Here is a 25,669-nt window from a genome sequence, read left to right as displayed (position 1 = left end):
CCTCTCCACTTCCACCTCTTATTTGTATGTGTACTGTACTGTCTACCAAACAGTAATGACTCCATTTACACCTTACTCTCCGAAACCATGAACCAACTTCTATCTTCTCATCCAAACTCTCTCTCTTCCTCATATGCTGTGACTTCAATTGTCATCATGCAAGTTGGCTGGGTGTGGGTACCTCCCTCACATGTCATGGCACTTCAGCAAAAGACTTCTGTGACTCATTGGGACTGACTCAATCGATTAACTTCCCGACCCGGATCTCAACCAACGGTGTTCCATCTCTTCTAGATCTGATTTTGACAAATTGCCCTGAAAATATCTGCTGTTCTTCCTTGGCTCCAATCAGTTCTTCTGACCACGTCCTTGTCAAAGTGGACATCTCTCTGGCTGTTACCAGAGATCCACCTCAGCGCTGTCGAGTCTGGCATTTCATTCAGGCTGACTGGAAGGGACTTCAAACAGCCATCAAACTTCTAGACTGGTCTCCCATCGCTACTTTCTCAAACATCAACTCATCCTGGGAATTCTTTCAAACAAACTTGCTCTCCCTCATGCACAGATTTATCCCCTCTCATCTTCAGTTGTCCTCCCCTTCCACCCGCCGATGGTTCACGAAAGCTTGTGGCGAGGCAGTTGTCCTGAAACAACTTGCCTTTGCCTCATGGAAAATAAACCCAACTGAGGGTAATTTCAGTTCCTTCCATAAAGCTCGGAACAAGTGTGTGTCTACCCTCAGGAGAGCCAGAAAACATCTTTCTCATCTCAAGTCTGAACTCTCAAACCTCTCTCCCTCCAAATCCTGGTGGCATCTAATCAAATCTCTTTCTGGTGTATGTTCCCCCTCCATCCCCTCCCTTACCTCAAAGAGCCACACTGCTGACACCGCACGTGAAAAGGCTGAATGCCTAAACTCGGTATTTGCATCAAAATCTTGTGTCCGAAACCCATCGCTTTCTCTACCCACCTTACCCAGTCGGACCAAACTGTCCCTTGACTCTGTGTCCTTTTCTTCTGACAAAGTGGAGAGCTTGCTGTCAAACCTCGACTCAGATTCTGCAACCGGTAAAGACAGCATCAGGCCACATGTCCTAAAAAGCTGCTCCTTTGCTCTTGCTCACTCTCTCTGTTCTATTCACCCTCTCATTTCCTCAACATCATCTACCATCTGCTTGGCAATCAGCAAACATTACTGCCCTGCATAAAATAGGTGCAAAAACAGATCCCTGCAACAACAGACCAATCAACCTTCTCCCAATCATCAGCAAGGTTATGGAATCCATCATCACTTCAGACATTAAATCCTTCCTCTTCTCCAATGGCTTGACTTCCGATCATCAATTTGGTTTCAGACCAGGTCACTCTCCCCTGGATATGCTGATGCTGCTCTCCAAACAATGGATGGAGGTCATCAATGCCGGACATGAAATCAGAGCCATATCCCTGGACATATCCCTGGACCATTCGATATGGTCTGGCACCCCACCCTGCTCACCAAACTCTCTTCCTATGGTATCCAAGGCAATCACCACTTATGGCTCATAGACTTCCTCTCCTGTCGCAGTCAACGTGTGGCCCTAAATGGAGTTCTTTCATCCCCTCTTCCTGTCGATGCCGGAGTTCCGCAAGGCAGCATTCTGGGCCCTGTTCGTTTTCTGGTTTTCATCAATGATCTCTCCAACTCTCTGGAAAATCCTCTATATCTCTTTGCTGATGACTCCACCCAAAGCCGTACCATCTGTCATCCCTAAGACCGGCAAGTAGCAGCTTCTTCGCTAATTGCAGATTTGGGTAAAATCACAAACTGGTCCAACACGTGGAACATCTATCTATAATTCCAGCAATCTCTGCGTGTGTGTGTGTGTGTGTGTGTGTGTGTGTGTGTGTGTGTGTGTGTGTGTGTGTGTGTGTGTGTGTGTGTGTGTGTGTGTGTGTATGTGTGTGTGTGTGTGTGTGTGTGTGTGTGACCGCTGTTTCTCGACAACCTCTGGTCTGATCTAATTGAAACTTGCCAGGTATATTGCTGGGGACCTGAGGATGTGCCTTTTCAAGGTTTGATATTAATCGGACAAGTGCTTCCCAAGTTATGGCCATTTATTTACCAACCAGTGGCAAGACACGTTGCGTGGGCGTGGCCGATGGGGAAGGGAAGTACAGCCACGTTCCCCATTACGGGTTACAACATACGGGCTTCCGGAGAGTGATGACTTCGTGTATTCTAATAATTTCTCGATTTATTATGCGCATTTATACATAAACACAATGGCCCAAGTTATGATCATTTTCATATTAGACGGTATATAAATTTCGGGAACATCAGAGTGCTGGTATGCTCCGAACCAGGAAGTAAATTTTTTCTCTCTCTTCTCTTCTCTTTTTGTTTTTCCTTGCCACGACATTGCGAAAAGGTAAAATACATTGGCGCTAATTGAATAGTTGGGTATTAAAAATAAATTGCGAATAATCGTAACTGCGAATAATATCGAACTTCCGGGTCACGCACGTACGGGCACGTGAGAGCGAAGAAACGGCCTGTGTGGTTTATTTATTTATTTATTATTATTATTATTATTATTTTTTTTTTTTTACGGGCACGTACTAGTGTCTTTCAATCTGGACAAATCTCACACTCTCACTATGTCTCCCCGAAAGGACCGTTTGGCAAACCTCCCCACCTACTTTTTCAACAATCCTCTGGAAGAAGTCCTTTCTTTCAAGCTTCTGCATCTCACTATCTGCCATGATCTTTCCTGGGAAAGCCACATTTCAAACCTGGCCTCCAAAGCCAGTCGCCGACTGGGAATCTTCCGTCGTGCAAAGTCTTCCTCGGCCCACCTGAGCTCCTGACCACTTGTTCCCACATTCTTGCCTTTGCACATGCTCGAACAAACCGCCAATTTTGTAACACGTTGAACGGCCTTTGGGGAATGTTAAATTGTAATGGGTATTCCCGCCATTACAGCGTGGAAAGATAAGCAAGTACTGTCAGCTCGCAGTAGCTTGCAGGATCATTTGGCTGTTCGTGGTGGTCTTAGACCTTTGGCAGAAAGGATCTGCGTTGGTTGCACCCCTGACGTGACCATATGAAATATTTTTTAAAATCAAAAAAAATCAACCTGCAGCATACCAGGGCCAATCAATCTAAACTATTCCAGTAATGGTAATAAAAAGGCTGTTATTGACCTTTTGACTCTCTAAAGGATTTCTCATTTAATATGTGACTATGGAGACGGGCTTGTCCTCAGATGTTTGTTTTAAGAACATTCCAGGACATGGGCTGCTGTTGTTGTGTTGAGATGGAATTGCATCTATGTCAATACCAACCAATTTCAAAGAAATTATAGTGAAATCTTCAAACATTAAAACAGAGTATCAAGTAATGGAGTAAAAACAATGCAGCCATTAAACATTTGAAATGTACACTGTTTCTTAAAGTCCTTAAGTACAAGGTGGTCCATGGGTCTTGTTACACCTTAACCCTTGAACCCGGGTGGCTGTTTTACCGACCGCTATTCAAACCTCCAAACACCCGAGCGGTTGGATTTTTCTCCAGGGAACTCAGGGTGGAGGAGCCGAAAATCCAAGGTGCTCAGGGTTCAAAAGGCTAAGAGAAAACAATATTCTGTATTGTTATGTTAAAGATAGGAAAAGATGATGGTGGACAAGAGTGATTACACTGTGGAATAGCACGTGGCAATGAGCACACGAGCTAAGGAGAGGTCACACACCAACAAATAAATGATGGCTGTCACACACAAACTTTTAAAACATTGCTATGAGTCTTATCAGCTGTTACATTCATTCGGTTTGTTTGTATTTTGAATAAAAATCACCAATATATACTGTATGGCATTTGCAAAATATAATAATCAAATTCATTTCAATAGTTAAAAAAACATACATGGTGGTGTCAAGACAAATGGAGCACACTTCAAAATATCCGATGTGTATAAGCTCTTCCATGAATCTTAGATGTGTAAAATATTATTCAGGAGAGAAGCTTCAACTCAAGGAAATAAATTGCTGCATATAAAGAAGCTACCTTTCTAAATAACTATTTCAAAGATTTACTTATAGCCATGTAATCAATGTTGAAATAAATTAAAAAAACTGCAATGAAAGGTCAAGTTGAGATTCTTACGTGCGTAGCTGGTTGTGACAAATTGAAAATGCGATCTGTCTACCCGACTATTTGTCCGATGTGCCAAAACCTCCCCTTCATATGCAGTGCTGGGCGCCAAATTCCGGATCACATGAGTGTCATGAAAGGCTTTCAGGTCGGCTTCCTGCCATCCTTGCTCAATATTCTCCTACACAAAAATGATACGCAAAAATTCTGTCATGCATAACATCCATAAATTTCTTATTGTCACCATTTCAAACACCTGACTCTCAAAATCATTCATTCGGCACAAGCCTTTCAAGGAGCCCAAGAACTGTTTGTGATCACAACTTTATAAATGTACTTGATGTTGAGTCGTCAAATTGCGGCTTCATTTGTAATGCTTCCTTGGTGGTTCTGTTACCCCAGGCTCAAATTCCATAAAAGCTTAAGCTAGCCTATTAAAGTCCTTTGCAGCATGAAGGCCTTCCTCAACTCAGGTTCAGGAGTGTTTGGAATAGTCACCATGCTTGCCAAGTGTGAGCAGCCATGGGAGTGGAACTCACACCAACCAGTAGAGAAAGAAACAAATCTTTAACGACTCCATAAAAGAGAGCCAGATGTACAATCCCATATGTCTTATTATTTCAATCCAATATCTCGTAATTTGTTTGCTATGAAAGCTTCTTCATGCATTGTAGACACCAAATTACGTTCTTGCTAATGATTTCACATACACACACACACACACACCTTTTATTTTTTTTAATTTTTAAGAAAAAGGTGCATTCAACCTGAAACCAAATCAGCTAGTGTTTGTGGTGATTGTGAACTGCAATTGAGACATATGTGTAGTGTTATTTGCAAGTACAACCACTAATCAAAGAAAGCTGTAGAGATTGTTTCACATGATAATTTATTGTGACCATCCCTACCTTGTTTTTTTATAACTTGTTTACATACTATTGATATACCATCCCTACATCGTGGTGGGCTTGGGATCCGAGGATCCTGAGTTCAAATTCCACTCGGCCGTTGAATTAATACCAGGTGGGGTTAACTCGGCCTGTCATCCTTCTGGGGTTGGCAAGATGAGTGCCAGCTTTCTGGTATACTGTGGCAGAGTGGAGACCCGTCCTGGATTGTGCCCAATAGCCAAGGAGACTGCTTAGGCCTAGGTCACATTTGCCACGGCGGCCGTGGGGTCTCCAAAATCTGCGGCCACTAGCAATTATACGGTGGCTGCAGTATTTCCACGGTCACACAATGTAGCAGTCACATATGTTTTTATTTTTCGGGTAGCCGCACGGCGTATTTATAAATTGTGGAGACCGAAAACGTGGGGGTGTCTTACGGTCTTTGATTTGATGTCGCGCGGTGACCTTAGGGCGTCGCTGCGGCGGCGATAGCATTTTCAAGGCAGACGCAAGGTGTCCGCAAGGCGACCGCAGGGGGCCCCAAGGCGAACGTGCGGCCAGATGGACGGGAACGAGTGGGTATATATATATATACCAGTTCTTTTTTACTGAAATAAAAATATACCAGTATATATAACTGAATATACTATAACTATAATATACCGTGGTGCCCCCAGAATCCGAACGCCCCAATGTTTGAACAAATTGGAATCCGAACAATTTTTTCGAGAAAATTTTGCCCGAAAACCTAATACATTTAAAAAAAACCGAACACAACGTAGCGTTCATGTTTGTTCACGTGTCTCCCCCACCTATTTGAGCCGCATCTTCGCGCTTTGTTCATTCAGTTCGTCGGTGGAAGTCCTCATGAAAGCATCTCTCGTGTGTCGATCGATACTTTAGGCCTCAGTCACATTTGCTCTACGGTGAGGATACGGCGGTCGTACGCCCTCTAAATTGACAGAAACGTGCAGCGGCCGCAGAGAAAATGAGGTGGCCTCAGGGTGGCCCTACACCGTATGGCTATATTTTACAGGTCGTAAGGTCGCCGTGGAATTATAACGCGGAGTTATAACTTTTTTCATTTCTACGTTCGCCATAGAAATTCGACAAGCCGAAACAAAAGAACTGGTAAAAAAAAAAAAATTAACCCATTCGTTACCGTCCATCTGGCCACACGTTCGGCTTTGGGTCCCCCTGCGGTCGCCTTGCGGGCACCTTGAGTCTGCCTTCAAAATTCTATGGCCGCCGCAGGAACGCCCTAAGATCATCGTGCGACATCAAATCAAAGACTGTACGGCACACCCATGTTTTCGGTCTCCACAATTTATAAATACGCCATGCGGCTACCCGAAAAATAACAAGGACAAATGTGTCCAAGAGCAGCGTCCAAAACCTAAAGGTTTTGTCGGCTAAAAAAAAAAAAAAATTTTTTTTTTTTTTAAAAACAACAACTTCCAATATTTCGTCACATGCCTTCATTAAGCCAATAGCGAAACCCGTCATAATGCATTTACATATTTACGATATAATCGTGTATTTACGAAATTACAATACGATAAATGGAATAATCTTTAAATAGTAACGTCAACTTTTCGAAACTTTAAAGCAAATGTCCGAATATATTTAAAAGTTCATGATAGACGCTGTCAAAAGGCACCATCTATGTGAGGATGTGTACATGTCCTCAGTATTTAAGGCGATCCGGATCTTGTATATACCAGAGCCGAGTCTGAGAGATTAAAGTTTTGGAAGAAGAAGAAGAAGAAGAAGAAGAAGAAGAAGAAGAAGAAGAAGAAGAAGAAGAAGAAGAAGAAGAAGAAGAAGAAGAAGAAGAAGAAGAAGAAGAAGAAGAAGAAGAAGAAGAAGAAGAAGAAGAAGAAGAAGAAGAAGAAGAAGAAGAAGAAGAAGAAGAAGAAGAAGAAGAAGAAGAAGAAGAAGAAGAAGAAGAAGACCAAGAGGTAGAAGAAGACCAAGAGGTAGAAGAAGAAGCTCTCGATGAGCAGCGTTGACGCGAGACGCTGCTAAAAACATATGTGACTGCTACATTGTGTGACTGGAAATACTGCGGCCGCTTTATAATTGCTAGTGCCCGTACATTTTGTAGACCCTCCGGCCGCCGAGCCAAATGTGACTTTGGCCTTACCTCGTGTTTTTACCTTCATTATCTTGCCAAAACGAAGTTTTTGCAAGATATGTTAGTCAGCTTGTATGTTTTTTTTTTTGTTTGTTTGTCTGTAATCACGTATAAAAAATTCTGCAGAGCACAGTTATCATTGTAAATTTTTGTAACTTCGCATATCAGAGGCCTATAGAGGTCCCTTTCAGTGCATAAAATTTTGAACGTCAAGGTCAAAGGTCAAGGTCACTTTGTCGCAAATCAGGGGAGTCGACGAAACCCTTATTTTTTGAGTAATTTTGATCGGATCATCTTCAAACTTCATGGGAATATAGTTCATGGTCTGGCGCTCAGCTGATTAATTTTTGGTGGCGATTGGCCTTGACCTTCATGGTTCGCGCCTGAGGTCAAACATATTTGACCCCAAGGTCAAATTTTCAAGTTTTAGGAACCATATCGTGTAGTACCTCAAATTGAACACCTCGATGAGTGCTTTCTAGATATGTCAAGCTTGAGACATTATGACGTCATTTGGTGACGTTATGAGGCAAAAGCATATTTTTCATGGTTACTCTGTAGAACAATTCTCATCGGAATCTCTCGGAGGCAGATATTCCTCAAGGAGTCGCTCCTGGTGGATAGCAGCTCTGTTCACCTCAGTGTGACCTTAAAGAAGTCACACGTGGTCACCTTTTGGCAAGATACGGGTCACCCTGAGGGTGACATTGGTTTATTTGTGATGTTTGTTTTTTTAATAATCTTGTGTTTTAATTAATAACAAAAAAAGCAATCCGATCACGTGGTGTGACGGACTGTCGGGCAAGGATTGAATTTCACAGCAAAACCAGTTGTAATTTGGAATATCCATGATAACGTCAGCCCGATGCGTTTGATGAAAGTGATTGTGGTTCTGCAGGCATCATGTTGATGAGCTGCCCTGGGGGAAGCGCTCTCGCAGAGTGCGCGAGCGATCGGAACCCAGGACGGAGCTCGAGCCTGTGTGGACCTTTGAATTGGTGATTGTACCAGTTTACATGCAATACACCGCCACTGAAGGTCATTTACTCATCTTATTTTACCTTAAACATGGGGAATTTCAGTTTAAGGTGTCTTGAAAGTGGGTTTTCTTTGGGTCCACGAACGAATTAATTCACTCCATTATTTCTTATTGGGAAAATATTTTTGGAATCCGAACTTTTTGCAATCCGAAGAGCCTCCTGGAACAAATTAAATTGGGATTCTGGGGGCACCACGGTATAGGCAAACACCTATACTCCGATCGCTAGCGGTAGCGCACGGTGGACGCACGGTCAACGCAGACTGCCGTACGTAAGTGGCTGTACGTAGGTGCATTGCGGGCGTAGGGGAACCATGCGTCGACCCTGCGTTGCCCGCAGGTAGTCACACAGACAGCAAGGCCACCGTACGGCAACCGTGGAAATAGTGCGGCCGCCGTAATTTTTTGGGGGTTGGGAAAATTCATTTTTCATTGAGAAGAGCTTACGGCAACCGCACGAATAACATGAGCCCACCGTACGCCCTACGTACGGTCGACGTGGAACACATCTACGTCATAGCTTGGCTTGGCGAATTGCTACGGCGAACGTAGAAATGAAAAAAAGTTATAACTCCACGCTCTAATTCCACGGCGCCCCTGCGGCCTGTAAAATATAGCCAAACGGCGTAGAGCCTCCCTGAGGGCACCTCAGTTTCTCTGCGGCCACCGCACGTTTCTGTCAATTCAGAGGGCGTACGGCCGCCGTATCCTTGCCGTAGAGCAAATGTGACCTCGGCCTTAGGCAGCACCAACACTCTGCAAGGAGTATGGTCCCAATGGATGGATGGATCCCTACATCCATATATTATCAATAAAAAAGATTTTTAATACTTTGTATGGACTTAAAAAAATGTATTTACATGCTGTAGAATTTTACCTTGATTGCACTATGAAATATTGTTACGAATTTGGAAGCTTGTTGCACACAACAGCCAGAGTCCTTATAGCTCAGTTATATCGGTAAGTGTGTGTTTCTAGTTAGGGTCCCGTCCCTCGTCTAATGGGCATTAAATGTACGTGCACTGCGGAGTTATTTTGATCGATAGGATTTTTTTTTACATCGCTTTCACAACAACACTCTGCTCGCGGCATTCTTCGCATGCTCGCTGGCGAACGCGCACGTGGGCGGAGTCTAACATAGGCCTGGCATCCCGACTTGGCCAATCGGCAAGGAGCGGGCATCTCACCCGCCCCGTTTCCGACTCAACACCATCGCCATTACGCACATGGTCGGAGATGAGGAGGTAGGCGGAGCTACAAATGCCTCCGATCGGGACTCCGCCCAGAAGGGTCGGAGTTGCCCCGCCTACCGTGGGCCTGTCCAATGGGAGAGGGCCAGAGAATCGTGCGATGGGTCTGACCAATCAGGAGGCGAGTGGCCAGGAGAAGAGGCCCCTCCGTCCTGAAGAGAAAGTGTGGTTGTCGGGACGAGTGTGAGGAGAGATTGCGTCCCGTGTGCCTCAACGCGCGTCTACCTGGGTTTGCGGCGGATTGCATCCCATGATTCAGGTTGTCTCGTCTGGCGCGCTACAGCGAGCGGTCGACTATTTTTCTATCAAGGGAGATCACCTCATCTCGCCTCCTCTGGATTCGGCTGCCCTGGTTCGTCCTTTGGTGACCGGAGCTCTGGGAAGGGGTGGACGACCAACCGCGTGCTCGCGGCCAGGTAGCCAGCCGTCCTGACTCCCAGCCGAACTATCCTCCTCGGCTGGAGAGCCGATTAAAGACCCGGCAGGTCCATTTTCTTTTTTGGGTGTGCGTGTCTGTGTGCGGGCCTGTCTTGTCCAAGTCGAATCGTTAAGCGCTTTCGCTTGTACATTTGATACATTTCTTAGTCGTGATAACTCTGCCCTTACGTGCTCCCCTTGTTCCTCCGATTATATTGTTCATAAATACCCCTATTGTTGAATGTCCCAGCTCGTCCTTGTCCTTTCTGCCATTGGTTTGCTGCACTGCGAACGGGAACTAGGAGGCCTCATTGCTGCCGAAATCGTGCAATCGGCCCGGCAGGATTCTGGTACTCTCCGCTCGGGTACCGCTCACATCCGGCTCGGTAACGGCCCGGATCGCGCAGATCCTGCCGAGGGTGAATTTCCCCGGTAGTTTGGATGACGTGGGTATTTAGGTAAATTGAAATTGGCAATCGACCCTATCCCACATGGTCGACCTATTGGCGATCTTCGGTCCGATAAGGGACCCGTCGGCTCCGGAGTTATCCGGGGTGACGACCTATAAATTCCGCGTGTTCGGTGGAGCCGACTCTCCTCCACCTTACGGTCGTGCTCGCCAACAAAACAATATCTTGTTGTATATGTGTGAAAACATTTTTGCATTGAATGATTGTCTTATTATATAATGGGGAGCAATAATATTCCACAATTAACCACACCCATATAAGTGTGATTTCTCCTCAGGCAATTGTGTCGCAGCAGGCCCACTTTCAGCCGACTGACTGACAATGTGATTATCCTGCCCACACTTCCTGGGCCTTCATTGCCCTTCGTGTCGGTATGCAACTACGCCTACAATACTTTGTGGAATCTTTTCAAACTATGAAAATTTTGAGTAGTCATAGATCCTCGACTCACTGAAAAATGCACTAGGTTGGTGTTTAAACAAATTTTGAGTTAAGTTGTCTGGAAAGAAGAAGATGACGAGGAAGAATTACAAATGGCGTATTTTTTTGGATCTGTCATTTTTTTAGCTCAGATATGCTATCTAAGAACAAGTGAAATGCTCCACAGATGACTGGGAAGTACTTTATAGGTTTATGAGTTTGTATTTTGGTATTTTCTTTGAGGATTTGATAAAACATATGGAATGTCCATGCCATCATTACATAGGAAGTCGACCGACTTCCTGATAAGGCTTTAGCATCCGGTGCTACAGCTCTGTCAGGACGGGCTTGGATATACATGAGCGGTTTAGTGAACAATCCCCTGCTCACTTACTTCTACGTGAGCACCCCTTTGCTTTCCCCGTCTGTCCTGGGTGACTTGTAGGGTGGATTGGTAAAGTGTGCTGGCAAGCTAGCTTTGTGATTTATAGTTGAGAAGGCATGAGATATCAGTAAGTTTGTGGATGGACATTAAGCCGGGTGTCCCATCTGCTTTTATTAGTTGGCAGGTAACAAACTAGCAGGATATGGTCTTATAACAAACTAGCAGGGGTACGCAGCATGGCTCTGATACATCTGAAACACTTCCCGACACCCACTAAGGAATGTGGTCGGGGATTATTTACCCTTGCCACCGAAGGTGAAAGAGGTTATGTTTTCACCCCTCTCTGTCTGTTTGTGCACAGGATATCTCAAAAAATTGTGGATGGCTTCAGATAAAATTTTGTGGACATATTGGCTGTGTGACAAGGACGAACTGATTAGATTTTGGTGAAGATCCGGATCTGGATCCGACGACTAGAATTATTTAAAGTGATTCTTCACCATTGAGAGATTGGGCCAAAAATTATACATAGCACGACATCTCAAAAATGTATTGGCCCGATATGTTCTCATGGATCAGGCATTGCGTGTTGAAGGTATGCGCTCTACCGAGTGTCCTTCTAGTATATTACCTTTCACATAGCTACAAAGGCTTAGGCACGATAGAGTGATTAAAAAAATTAAAAAATTAAAAAAAAGTTTGTTTTCAGAATTTTCAAATTTTTTGGGGGGCTCAAACACTCTCCGACAATCACTGATGAACCTGTGAAAGTTTGACAAAGATCCGTTCAGCCATCTCTAAGAAAAATTGCGACACACACACACACACACACACACACACACACACACACACACACACACACACACACACACACACACACACACACACACACACACACACACACACACACACACACACACACACACGACTCTCTTGTAGTATAGATTTACATCACAACCACAAAGACATTTTTGTTATTGGTCCAACTATGATCTGTTTATTAAATAAGTAATAAACCATGCTTTGTGTTGGGCATAAATAATACGATACTCATTTGACAGAAGAGTTTGTTTTTACTTCAAAAAAGAAAACGCACAAATCTTAGCTTAAACGTAATTATTCATGTTGTTAAACTCACATAGCTCAGGTTATTGATGTTGTAAACAAAGGGTTTCGTGTTTGATTGATTCACCACATGTGGCTTATGGAGATATTGACTTCACGACATTGCTCATTTTGAGGCGATATCCTCCACTCCATCTCTCACTTTCTCACAAGTGCGAGCTACATTATTGCAGATCAAAGAAGCTATATTATTTTGCATCCAGGCGCAAAAAGGATGGTTGAAGCTCATAAATCTAAATTTTCTTACATCCAGGAAATAAAGAATAATGTTTCAATGTCGGCAACAGAAATGAACAACATGATATATAATTTAATGAACAAAACAAGATATTATTTTTCAAAAAAGGGCATTTCACAATGCAGGGCCTCTCTGTGGTGTATAGATTGCAATGGATCTGAGAAGCAGTGCAGACTAATTCGCTCACTGAATGACTGGCACACAGCACAGTTACAATAGCTTTATATTTATGTTCCTTTTGGAATGTGTGAAGATAAATAAGTCACCCAATACATTCACACATCTACATATACAGTATCATGAAAAACACATTGGTAATGGTTCATATATCGTGAAAGTTAATCTGTTTTATACCTGCTACGTGAAACACCCTGCAACCGATACCTACAGAAAAAAAACAGACTTTTTGAAACACAAGCCGCATTTTTCTGTCTGATAATCTTGTAAAAAAAAAAAAAAAATTGAAAATCCATGGGTCGGCGCTTCTATATGTTGAGTGTTTCATGTCAATTGCTCAAGTTGTTGGGGAGAAAACGAATTTCAAAGTGAACAAAGGTGAAAAAGTGAGGGCCTCGGCCAACGTTACACAAAATAGTTAAGGATGATCGTGGATGCCTGTTTCAAGTTCTCATAATTATTGATTTAGATGTGATCTCTCAGATAGCTGTTGCACACAGACAAACCTCCTTTATAAGGAGTGGAGATAAGAAAAGTATGGCCCTTGACAATAGCACACAGACCCACACACAAGCATGGGGTGAAGAGGCTACACAAATTATAAAATGCAGGACTCATCGCTTTTAACTTGGGTAAAATGCCAATTCAAGGCATAAAATCTACTTCTGGTTAAATTAGACATTAAAATGTTGTGGTTAGCTGAAACCACTTTTTCAATCCGTGCCCAAGGCTGGTTGGGCATGCCAGTTAAGCTCATAGGTCTTGCAGCATACCTCAAATCTCAAACCATGGGCAGTGTGGGTAAACACACTCAGGAATGGACGTGGATAACTTTGATATGATCCGCATTCAAGGTACAGAATCCTTATGGTTAACTAAATGTAAAAATGTTGTGTGGCATGTTAGATATGGCATCCAACATGGCAGCCTTTACCGATATGGTTGCATCCAATAAACCTTGTGCTCAAGGCCATTTAGGGCACAATATTAAAATTTGTCTACACACACACACACACACACACACACACACACACACACACACACACACACACACACACACACACATACAAACACACACACACACACACACACACACACACACACACACACACACACACACACACACACACAAACACACCCCTCTCTTGTCCTTTCAGGAGAGGCAAGGCTAATGCTTTTGTTAGGTAAGTACAGAGTATTAATGCATTTCCCTCAGTGAGGAGGCCTCACTATGATGATTATTCAAACAAACACTCTGTAATAACCTTCCTCCAGCAGTTCATCAAAACCATGCTGTTATATACTCTAATACCACCATTTCCTTTTGGGAGTCATATCTATAATCCATCCATTGGGACCATACTCTGTGCAGAACGTTGGTGCTGCCTAAGCAGTCTCCTTGGCTATTGGACACAATCCTGGACGGGTCGCCACTCCGACACAGGATACCAGCATGCTGGCACTCATTTTGCTGACCTCGGAAGGATGACAGGCAGAGTCAACCCCACCTGGTATTCATTCAACAGCCGAGGGGGATTTGAACTCCGGATACTAGAATCCCAAGCCTACCACTGAACCATTAAGCCAACACCAGGCATATATCTATAATATATACATAATAAGGGTGGAATGATTGTTTCCCCCTCTCCATCCTACCCCTTTCCTCATACATTCATCTTATTTAGTTTCCCCTCAGTGCCATTTATTCCCCAACTCCACTAATCTATACATCCAACTGCACAACACAAAGTTCAAATGGAAACACTGGCTGAACATAAACAACAATATCTTCAGCATCACCCCTTCTTGCACCACATGCGAACAAATGCAGCATTCACAGCAACGGGAACCTCTAATGAGTGAAGATGGATACTGATGGATAAATAATTTAGGTTGTGTGAATACAAGGTATTCACTCTATCCATTTAAATCAATTATTCTAATCTCTAATTCCTACATACTCCTGTTCCCCCAGTCAAAGTAAATGTCCATTGTTTGTAATTTCTGTTAATGCTCCTTTCACATGATTAAAATCGTGATTGGTAACCTCCTACCTCTGAAAAGAGAGGTTAAACCAGAAAATATTAATGGAGAAAAAGAAAAGGATCGGAGAAATTAATAGGGAATGTGTAATGGGAATGGAAGAGAATGGAAAGGAGGCTTTTGTTATTGTGTCAAAGGCTCATGGTAGAGCTTGTACATATACTCTTTCTAAATTTCGAATGTAGAACACATGCATTTCCACATTAATTAAAAGGATATTGGGAGAGAATGAAAAAATATCAACACATGATCTGGGATTTGAATTTGGGATCTCTGGCATCATGAGCAAAGTGCTCAGCGATGGGAATGCCAAACAGGTGAATAGGAGATAGGAGTAAGAGAGAGCAAGATGGAGGGGGTGGGAATATGAGGGTCATATAGGGTGATGGCAGAGGTGCAGGGAAGCAATAGGAAAGAAGTAATAGTAATGGGGGAAGTAATAGGAAAGAGGGGGAGGGCGAAGTAGGGTGCGTTGAGAAATTCCAGCATATTTGTGCATATAATAAATAGAAGAGCCAACAACAAAAATTACACAAACATTGAACTAAATTAATAACCTTTCTGCTGCATTTGACAAAATGTCATTGATCAAGGAAGTAAAAATTTTAAAATAAATTATATTTCATTTAAATCAACTATGCATAAGACAATTGATTGTAAAACCGACGATTTGGCATCAACGTTTTTGAAAGTGCCAAAAAGCAATGGTAAAATATTTTCACATGAAAAATAATTTATCTTCTTGTTAGGTACAGCACACAACATTCACATTCATTCTCAAAGAACGATTCTTTAAAAAACGGAGCTAAGTTGGATGACGAGTTCCCTTTCCACTCACCGGCTTCCAGCGAACTGTGTAAGTTCGAGTTGATTCTGCCAGAAGGTCTACCCAGTGGACCGTTTGTGATCGGCTGCCTCTTGGCCCTTCCTTGACTTCCACCCGTAGAGGATTGGTTGCTGGGCCTGACCACATACAAACATATCACTGAGGTCAGCTCAACTATGCTTGCCTCACTAAAAATCAGGTTTCCTTGGCTTGCTTGGCCTAGTTTGGCCCAATTAAGCATGCTCCATGTGTGTTCCATAATGATGAATGAATAAGGACAAATGCTGAAAGCTACATTCATCTTATTTCAAAAACATTTGCTCAAAATATCATTCCTTACTCTTGAGGAAGACACTTTATCAGTGAAAAAGTGTTCACTTAATGAATAAATGTATATATTTTAATATTTAGGTGTCCTGAAAAGCATTATTAACTAGAACGGCAATCAGTAGAGTGCAGACCTCCGTCAGGCTGAACAGTATACATTTTAATCCCACTGATAGAGCAGATCTGATTCCGGACCTTAACAAAAATCTAATCGGCTTGTTCCTATCACCAACCAATATCATCCACTAAATGTTTTCACAGCCAATCCGCAACTTATGGACATATTGTGCTCTATAATGTTTTTGGCCCTATCTCTCAATGGTGAAGAATCACTAAAATAATTCTAGCATCCGTATCTGTATTTTCACCAAAATCGAACCAATTTATCATTGCTACACACCCAACCTGTCCACCAAGTTTCGTCTAAATATGTTCACAACTTTTTGAGATATCCTACTCACAGACCTCCAAACAGATAGACAGAGGTGAAAACATAACAACTGCCCACCTTCGGTGGGAGAGGTAATTATTTATCAGCCTCAGTGACTTAATGGTTAGAGCATCCACTCTGAGTCTGGGAGGTCGGTGGTTTGAACCATGGCCGAGTCATACCAAAGACTTTTAAAATGGTATGTGTTGCTTCCTTGCTTAATGCACAGCATTTAAAAATGATAGAGCAAGGACAAACAACTTGAGGTTGGTAATAATAGTGCAGGCTTTTATGTGCAAAATGGTGTCGTCTTGCATCAAAGATCCTTTCAAGGGAGCATATTATTATCATTATTATTATTATTATTATTAATATTATTATTATTCCATTGCATTTGTAAAGTAATCAATCATCAGGGTATTGAGGTTTTCTAATTACCATTTCGAGAATAATTTCTGATTTAAAAACAATGTGATCGCCTACATGTACCTTCAAGACCTTATTATGACATCAGCAGAAGTATTTTTTCAGGTTGTGCAATCAATATTGCGTTTAGTTGGAGTATTCTTCCTTAAGAGCTCAAGGCATATGTCATTATTAGTTGGGATCATAATGAATGACATGAGAAAAGTCAATACCTAGAAAATATAAAGCAGTTTGAGGATTGCCTCGGTGTAAGTGCTTGGCATGGAAGGGTCAATTACATAACAAGGCAATGAAACCCCCACAAGATAATTAAAATAAGCAACAATAATTGCAATGCAAACAGTTTGGCAGCATTGATCAGAAAGTAATCACATAGATCATCACTGTATCATAGACATATAACAGTGTTCTTAGTTTAGCAATGTAAACAACTTTCATCCGGCAGAACATCTGGCTAAAAGAAAATATTACACAGCAATATTTAAAAATTATTTATGACACAGCAATGTTTCAAATATTTTTTATACAACAAAAATAAATACTATGCAGTTCCTCCTAAGATGCACCAGTCTGAGAACCAAGACAGGCGATATCTCAGCACACCACAAAATTAGTGCTTTAGGCTTACTGGCTTTTGCCTCCATTTGATGAATTGCTTGCATTAGTGGCAGAATAGCTCCAGCATGTGCGAAGCATGAATATGCCAGCAATAAAATGTTCTGCTAAATCACTGAGTTTGCTTATGGTGGGATATTATTATTTTTACTCAAAATTAATTTTCCATGGGCTTTGGCAAAGAAAAGTAATCAAACAGATGTAGAAGTAACGCATCAGAAAAGTAAACTCAAATCAGACTTGGGGGAAAAAGCCACCTGGTTCATAATAGCCTTGCAGACTTCCTATTGTCAAAGAAAAAATTCTGCAACAGAAATGCTACATAAGTACATACGTATATGAAAGTTTATTTGTGTGTTTGTTTGCATATTTGTTAATTGAAGCATTGGCCTCTGCATGCACCAGTGCAACCAAACTTTGCATGGCCTATTCTTTCATCCAGAGGAAGATCGAGGGCTATGTTTGGATATATATATATATATATATATATATATATATATATATATATATATATATATATATATATATATATATATATATATATATATATATATACATATATATATATATATATATATATATATATATATATATATATATATATATATATACATATACATATATATACATATATACATATACATATATATACATATATACATATACATATATATACATATATACATATACATATATATACATATATACATATACATATATATACATATACATACATATATATATATAAATATATATATATATATACATATATATATATATATATATATATATATATATATATATATAAATATAAATATATAAACATGAAAATCATATAATTGGCTTTCAGCCCTCGATCATATCTTGTAATCATACACCCCTTGCGTTTTTTTCCCTGGGATAGATCAAGCAATATATTTTGGGAATCCTGTATGTTGAGGTTATATATCGTGACCAACAACACAAATTTAACAAGAACTGCCACTTTATAACTGTTAGTAGTGATGACCAGGTACCAAGATATCCCGCTTTCATACAACTCTGCTTCGATCGGACACCTGACCCATGATGTCCTCTTTATTTGGAATGGGATTAAAATAAATTCAGAATGGGACTTAAATAAATTTAAATCAAATGGAAGACCAAATAGGTACTGCAATGGAGTCGAGTCATCAGAAAAAGCAAAAAGCAAAGATGCAGTCATCAGGAGGAATCTGGATAGGATTTGGGTTTCAGCTGCTACTCTTACCTCAAACCCATCCATGCACAGCCAATTGAGCCTTATTTAAAATATAAAGAAAATTTCCAAAATAACCCAGATTAAAACAATTAAATAATATTGGCTGCCAGACCATGCATCCGATCAGGTTGAAATTTAAAGTGTATATTCCCCATGAATACCAGATAATAACTTCGAAGTTTCATGTCGATTGATGAAGCAGTTCAAGAGAAAATTTGTTTAATATTTTCGTTCAATCCAACATGACTGCCAGATCATGTGACATTAATTATTTGTGAACATCCTGGTATCCCCATGACTTGACGAGCATGTTTTTGAAGTTCCCCTCGATCTATCAAGCGGTTCTGGAGAAGAAGATTTTAAAGGTTTATCCTTCAAAAAAATCATAGCTTCCAGACCATGTGACCTATGACGTTAACATTTACAACCTATATTCCCCAAGGCTAGTAGATTTTGTGTGCAGTTTCGGATCGATGTAGTAAACCATTCTGGAGAAGATTTTTAAAGTTTTTTTTTTTTTCAATCAAATATGGCTGCCGAATCAAATGACCTATGACATCATAAACTTAAATTCTGCCTCTAATTGGGTAGGGGATCACATTTGTGAAGTTTCATGATAATCGGATAAGGTGTACTTTTCAATCAAAGAAGGCCGACAAACCATGTGACTTATGATGTCATCATTTTCACAATACATATATGTAGTCATGGTGTGAGATGATATTTCTGAAGTTTCATGTCGATGGATGGAGCAGTTCTAGAGAAATAATTTTTTTAAGATTTTTGTTCAATCCAAAATGGCTGCCAGACCACATGACCGATCAATTATTCACAACCACCCTGATATACCCAAGGCTTCAGGAAAATGTGTGTAAATATTTGCATTGACCTGTTCAGCCGTTTCGGAGAAGAAAACTTTTCAAGTTTAAAAAAAAATATATGGTTGCCTAACGACATGATGGATGACGTCATCAACTTTTTTTTGTCGACTAATTTATCCCTCGATGACCCTCAATTTTTCATACTGATCGGATATAGGATTCTACATGTCTAATTTTGAGCATGACACCACTTCACTGATGAGGTCATCAAAAAAACAAAAAAACACCCTTATTCCCTATGCAGATGTGCCAAGTTTCAATTTTTTTACATTGGTGCAATTTTGGAGATACAGAGGTCCAAAGTTTTTCTTTTTTTTCCAACATGGCTGCCACAGAAAGTGACCTATGATGTCATAATTATCATGAAAACATTCTACATGAGAAGTCACACCTTTGGTGAAAATTTCATGTCAATCCAATGAGCAGTTGCAGAGAAAATAAATTTTAAAGGGAATAAACTCCCAAAATTGTGGTGGAGTAATAATGATAAACAAGAAAAAGAGCAATCAGAAATTGCAGACCCTCGCCAGCACTTGTTTTGTGAGGTGTATTTTGTGTGGCATTTGTGTAATGGTGTGTTACGTAATTAATAAGAGACATAATTAGAATTGCCACTTTATAACTGCTGGCACTGATGACCGGTTGAGCCATTTCAGAGAAGAAAATTTTGGAAGGTTTTTTAAGAATAAATAAACAATATGGCTACCGAATCACGTGAACGATGACATCATAAAAAATTTTGCGGACCATTTTATCCCTAGATGACTCTCAAAAATTTTCATACTGATCGGATGTAGCGTTCTACATTTGCAATTATGACGTCGTACCAAGGGTACCTTTGACGTTATAAAAAAAAAAAAATCACACTCATTCCACATGAGGAGTACTTGTGATGTGCCAAATTTCATTTTTTGTCCTTGGTGCGGTTTCTGTGATTCAGAGGTCAAACGTTAAAAGAGGTCGAATATCATAAGTCTGTTTTGACGAGATATGCTAAAGCTAAGAACAAATATCTTCCTAACTGTAATATTAAAAAAAGAGTTCTTACTTGATGTATTATGATGCTAACAATTTGTATGGATGGCCTATGTCTCAATCTTTACCTTATGGAAATCTTAGATGGGTTGAGGAGAAAAATTATGAAAAAGTTTTACAGGACATTGTTATCTCCTCTCAAAAAGAATTAGATGAAGTTAAAGTAGAATATTATTTTGAGGTTGATTTAAAATATCCTGAAGAATTCCATAAGAAACATAAAGACACCATATGCACCTGATAAAGAAAGTTTGAAGAAGGAATGGCTAAGCCGTTATTAACAATCATTTCTTACAAAAGGCAAACCAACAGAGAAATTATTATTACATTATTTGATAAAGGGAAATATGTTTTTCATCAAAGGAATTTAAGCAATATTTATCTGCTGGGTAAAGATTAAAGAAAATTAATATAATTTTGAAATTTAAACAGTCATTGGTTAAAAAAGTGTGTTGATTTTAGCACAGAAAAAAAAGAACATTTGCTCCAAATGATTTTGAGAAGAACTTTTATAAATTAATGAATAATACTGTGACGTTCACGGGACTTGAACAGTCCCGCCAACGTAGAATGAGCCGAAACGATGGAGGCGCTTTATTTATTTATAACCCAAAGATGGCGGTTCTAATTGCTCTACCGCAAACGGGACGAGGAAGGTGGCACGAGTCGCTTTTCACTGAGTTGATAACGTTTATTCCTCTAACCAGAAATAACAAGACTCGGCAAGAAGAGGGATCCGGGGCGATTCGACGGGATGGTGTGGGATCGGGCGTGGGGAGAACACAGACAATTCCAATGAATATACAAATCTCAAACCCTCTAAGGCGCCAGGTACACACACACACACACACACACACACACACACACACACACACACATACACACACACACACACACACACACACACACACACACACACACACACACACACACACACACACACACACACAAAACGTAGCTATTCCTGGTGGTCAGGCCGGACCGTGGTGTGGACGCAACAGTCCCTGGATTGGCGTCGGACGAGCTGGCCTTGCTCTTGTCAGGGGGGCAGGAGAAACCGTGGTGCTGTCGACCTCCTGGTCTTGGCCCAAGTCCGCTCACAGCCGCCAGGGAACCAGTTCTGGCGCCAAATTGCGAGCAGGAGAGGGAGGCAGGTCCGCCGGCCATTCGACCCCGTACTCCGAGCCAGCAGAACCCCAGAGCCAACCAAGGTGAGGCAAAAGGCTCAGCAAGGCTACAAGACACGATGAAACCAGGGCCGAATCAGCGCAACAACAAGCACGCTCCCAGCACAACAACCTCCACCCCAAAAAACAGTCTTTCGGTCCCGATCTTCTTCCTCTTCCTTTCCGACCCCGAACAGAACCTTTTTATCCTCCCCTCCTCGTCACTTCCAATCGAGCCGTTTTATTGGCCCACCGCCGTCGCCTTCCGCCAATCGTGATCACGGGGCGGAGCCATCCGCAGCACTGTCCTGTGACGTCACGACAAGCCTCCAGAGAATACTAAAAGGGGTTTACGCAGACACACTTACCCTATCCCGTGTCCCTATCTAATTACGTGACAATTATCATTTCCCCCTTGAAGAAATGGACATTTACTAGACAACTTCGGCTTCCCCTCCACTCCCACCTCATGTATATATGTGTACTGTACCGTCTACCGAACAGTGATGACTCCATCTACACCTCACTATCCGAAAACATGGACCATCTTCTATCTTCTCATCCAAACTCTCTCTTCCTCTTATGTGGTGACTTTAATTGTCATCACGCCAGTTGGCTAGGTGTGGGTACCTCTCTCACCTGCCATGGCACCTCAGCAAAAGCTTTCTGCGACTCATTGGGACTGACTCAATCGGTCAACTTCCCGACCCGGATCTCAACCAATGGTACTCCATCTCTTCTGGATCTGATTTTGACAAATTTCCCTGACAATATCTGCTGCTCTTCCTTCGCTCCAATTGGTTCTTCTGACCACGTCCTTGTCAAAGTGGACATCTCTCTGGCTGTTATCAGAGAACCACCTCACCGCCGTCGAGTCTGGCATTTCACTCAAGCCGACTGGCAGGGTCTCCGAGCAGCCATCAAACTTACAGACTGGTCTCCTATCACTACTTTCTCAAACATCAACTCATCCTGGGAATTCTTTCAAAGAAACTTGCTCTCCCTCATGCACAGATTTATCCCCTCTCGTGTTCAGTTGTCTTACCCTTCCTCCCGCCCTTGGTTTACTGAAGCTTGTGGCGAGGCAGTTGTCCTGAAACAACTTGCCTTTGCCTCATGGAAAGCAAACCAAACTGAGGGCAATCTCAGTTCTTTCCACAAAGCTCGGAACAAGTGTGTATCTACCCTTAGGAGAGCCAGAAAACAACATCTTTCTCATCTCAAGTCTGAACTCTCAAACCTCTCTCCCTCCTCAAAATCCTGGTGGCGTTTAATCAAATCTGTTTCTGGTGTATGTTCCCCCTCCATCCCCTCCCTTACCTCAAATGGCCGCACTGCTGATTCCACACGTGATAAAGCTGAATGTCTAAACTCGGTGTTTGCAGCTAAATCTTGTGTCCTAAACCCATCTCTATCTCTACCCACTTTACCCAGTCGCACCCAACTGTCCCTGGACTCTGTATCCTTTTCTCCTGACAAGGTGGAGAGCTTGCTTTCAAACCTCGAGTCAGATTCTGCAACCGGTCCAGACGGCATCAGCCCACGTGTCCTCAAAGCCTGCTCTTCTGCTCTTGCTCACCCTCTCTCTGTTCTATTCACCCTCTCATTTGCCCAAGGTCATCTGCCATCTGCTTGGAAATCTGCTAACATCACTGCCCTGCATAAAAAAGGTGCAAAAACAGATCCCTGTAACTACAGACCAATCAGCCTTCTCCCAATCATCAGCAAGGTGATGGAATCCATCATCGCCTCAGATATGAAATCCTTCCTCTTCTCCAATGGCTTGATTTCCAATCATCAATTTGGTTTCAGACCAGGTCACTCTACCCTGGATATGCTGCTTCTGCTCTCCCATCAATGGATGGAGGTCCTCAATGCCAGACAGGAAATCCGAGCCGTATCCCTGGACATATCACGTGCTTTTGACACAGTCTGGCACCCTGCCCTACTCACCAAACTCTCTTCCCATGGTATTCAAGGCCATCTCCACTCATGGCTCGCAGACTTTCTCTCCTGTCGCAGTCAACGTGTGGCCCTAAATGGAGTTCTTTCATCCCCTCTTCCTGTGCAGGCTGGAGTTCCTCAAGGTAGCGTTCTGGGCCCTGTTCTTTTTCTGGTTTTCATCAATGATCTCTCGGACTCTCTGGAAAATCCTCTATTTCTCTTTGCCGACGACTCCACCCTCTGCCGTACCATCTGTCATCCCTCAGACCGGCAAGCAGCCGCTTCTTCGCTCACTGCAGATCTGGATAAAATCACAAACTGGTCCAACACGTGGAACATGTCTTTCAATCCAGACAAATCTCACACTCTCACTATGTCTCTTCGAAAGGACCGTTTACAAAACCCCCCATCCACTTTCTCAACAATCCTCTGGAAGAAGTCTTTTCTTTCAAGCTTCTAGGTCTCACTATCTGCCATGACCTTTCCTGGGAAAGTCACATTTCCAACCTCGCCTCAAAAGCCAGTCACCGACTGGGAATCCTCCGTCGTGCTAAGTCCTTCCTCGGCCCTCTTGAGCTCCTGACCACTTACAAAGCTTTTGTCCGTAGCCTGATGGAGTACTGCTCTCCCCTCTGGGCTGGTGCTCCTGCCTCCCACCTTTCTCGGCTTCACGCTGTCGAAACCAGGGCATTTAAGATCATCGGCATCTCCCGCAATGAAGCTGAGTCTTTGGGCCTCTCACTCAATCACCGCAGGTTGGTCGGTGGTCTTTCTGTCTTCTACCGACTCCTCTCCAGCCTTGCCCCCCCTGCTCTCTCTGCGATTTGTCCCCACCACATTTCCACAGGGCGCTCAAGGTCCGCCAACAACCCCTTCTGGTAAAACTACCAAAATCACGAATCACTGCTCATCTTCACTCTTTCATTCCTCTTTTTCCCGCCTTTGTAATAAACTTCCTCACTCTATTCTTTCCCATTCTTCCCTCCAGGCTTTCAAAACAGCTGTTCACCACCACCTCTTATCTTCCCCCATCCAAATCCTCGATCTTTTCTACCCCCGATAATCCACCCAAGCCCACTTCCTTCATTTCCCCTGCTTTCCTTCCTGAAAGTCTCTGAAATGTCCATCTTCTCTTCGCCATGTTCCCCGTCCCATCCCCATCCCTCTCCCTTCCACAGTTCACCTAATGTATCTGTTCCCCACTGTTTTGTCCCTTCCACTCCCGCCCCTCTTGTCTCATGCCTCCTTGCTGTGAGTTGTGTGTTAGCTCTCATACGAGCCTCGACCAAGGTATACAAAAAAAAAAAAAACTAAAAAAAAAAAAACTTATCACCACTGAATTGCTACTTATTACATCGAGATCCTGGCACACTCGAACAGCATGGCATACCTAATTAAACATCCTAATTACCCTTTGAATGCATACCCCCCCCCCTCAAACGTAACAATACTATATTTGGAAAGACTATGAAAGATGTTAGGAATAGACAAAACATAAGACTTGCTACATCTTGGAAACAAGCATCCAAATTAATTAATAAACCAAGTTTTCAAAGAGCGGAGGTGTTTTCAGAGAACTTTTGTGCTCTTCATTTGAACAAAGAAAGTATTGAAATGAATAAACCTATCTACACAGGAACATCAATTCTTGACTTGTCAAAGTTGTTAATGTATGACTACTTCTAAAACAACCAAAAGAAGAAATATGTGGCAGGGGTTAATCTCCTATATATGGATACAGACAGTTATATTTTGAAAATCAATACAGAAGATATTAAAAAGGATATGTCTCAGGATGTTGATATTTATGATACAAGCAATTATAAATCATGTAACAAACCATTTTCAAGAAAGAATAAAAAGGTCATTGGAAAGTTTAAAGATGAGTTGGGTGGAAAGATAATGAGTGAGTTTGTGGGAATGAGAGCAAAGGCTTATGCCTATAAATATATTGATAATAAAATTGAAGAGTGATAAAAAGTTAAAGGGGGTAAAGAAAAATGTAATCAAAGAAACAATAAATTTTGAACATTATTACAAATGTTTAGCCTTTAAG

The 25,669-nt window shown here is 41.9% G+C and overlaps 1 protein-coding gene across 3 annotated transcripts in view; it reads right to left on the bottom strand.

The window, feature by feature from the left end:
- LOC147022143 (fibronectin-like) overlaps nt 1–25,669 on the bottom strand; it is a 332,507-nt gene that overhangs the window by 236,469 nt on the left and 70,369 nt on the right. For all 3 annotated transcript variants that reach the window (XR_015061076.1, XM_085892763.1, XM_085892764.1), the window contains exons 11-12: nt 15,562–15,686; nt 4,145–4,313 (exon numbers count right to left, since the gene is read on the bottom strand). Coding sequence is in view for 2 of the 3 variants with exons in the window: in XM_085892763.1 (XP_085748889.1) it covers nt 4,145–4,313; nt 15,562–15,686 (294 nt within the window). In the remaining variant the exon portion in view is untranslated. The remainder of the gene's footprint in view (nt 1–4,144; nt 4,314–15,561; nt 15,687–25,669) is intronic.

The sequence above is a fragment of the Eptatretus burgeri genome, chromosome 8 (genome assembly GCF_056783735.1).
Source record: "Eptatretus burgeri isolate ZD-2024b chromosome 8, Ebu_testis_v1, whole genome shotgun sequence".
Taxonomy (NCBI): Eukaryota; Metazoa; Chordata; class Myxini; order Myxiniformes; family Myxinidae; genus Eptatretus; species Eptatretus burgeri.
Note: the sequence above shows the minus strand (reverse complement) of the source record. Positions and strands in the feature narration are given on the sequence as shown.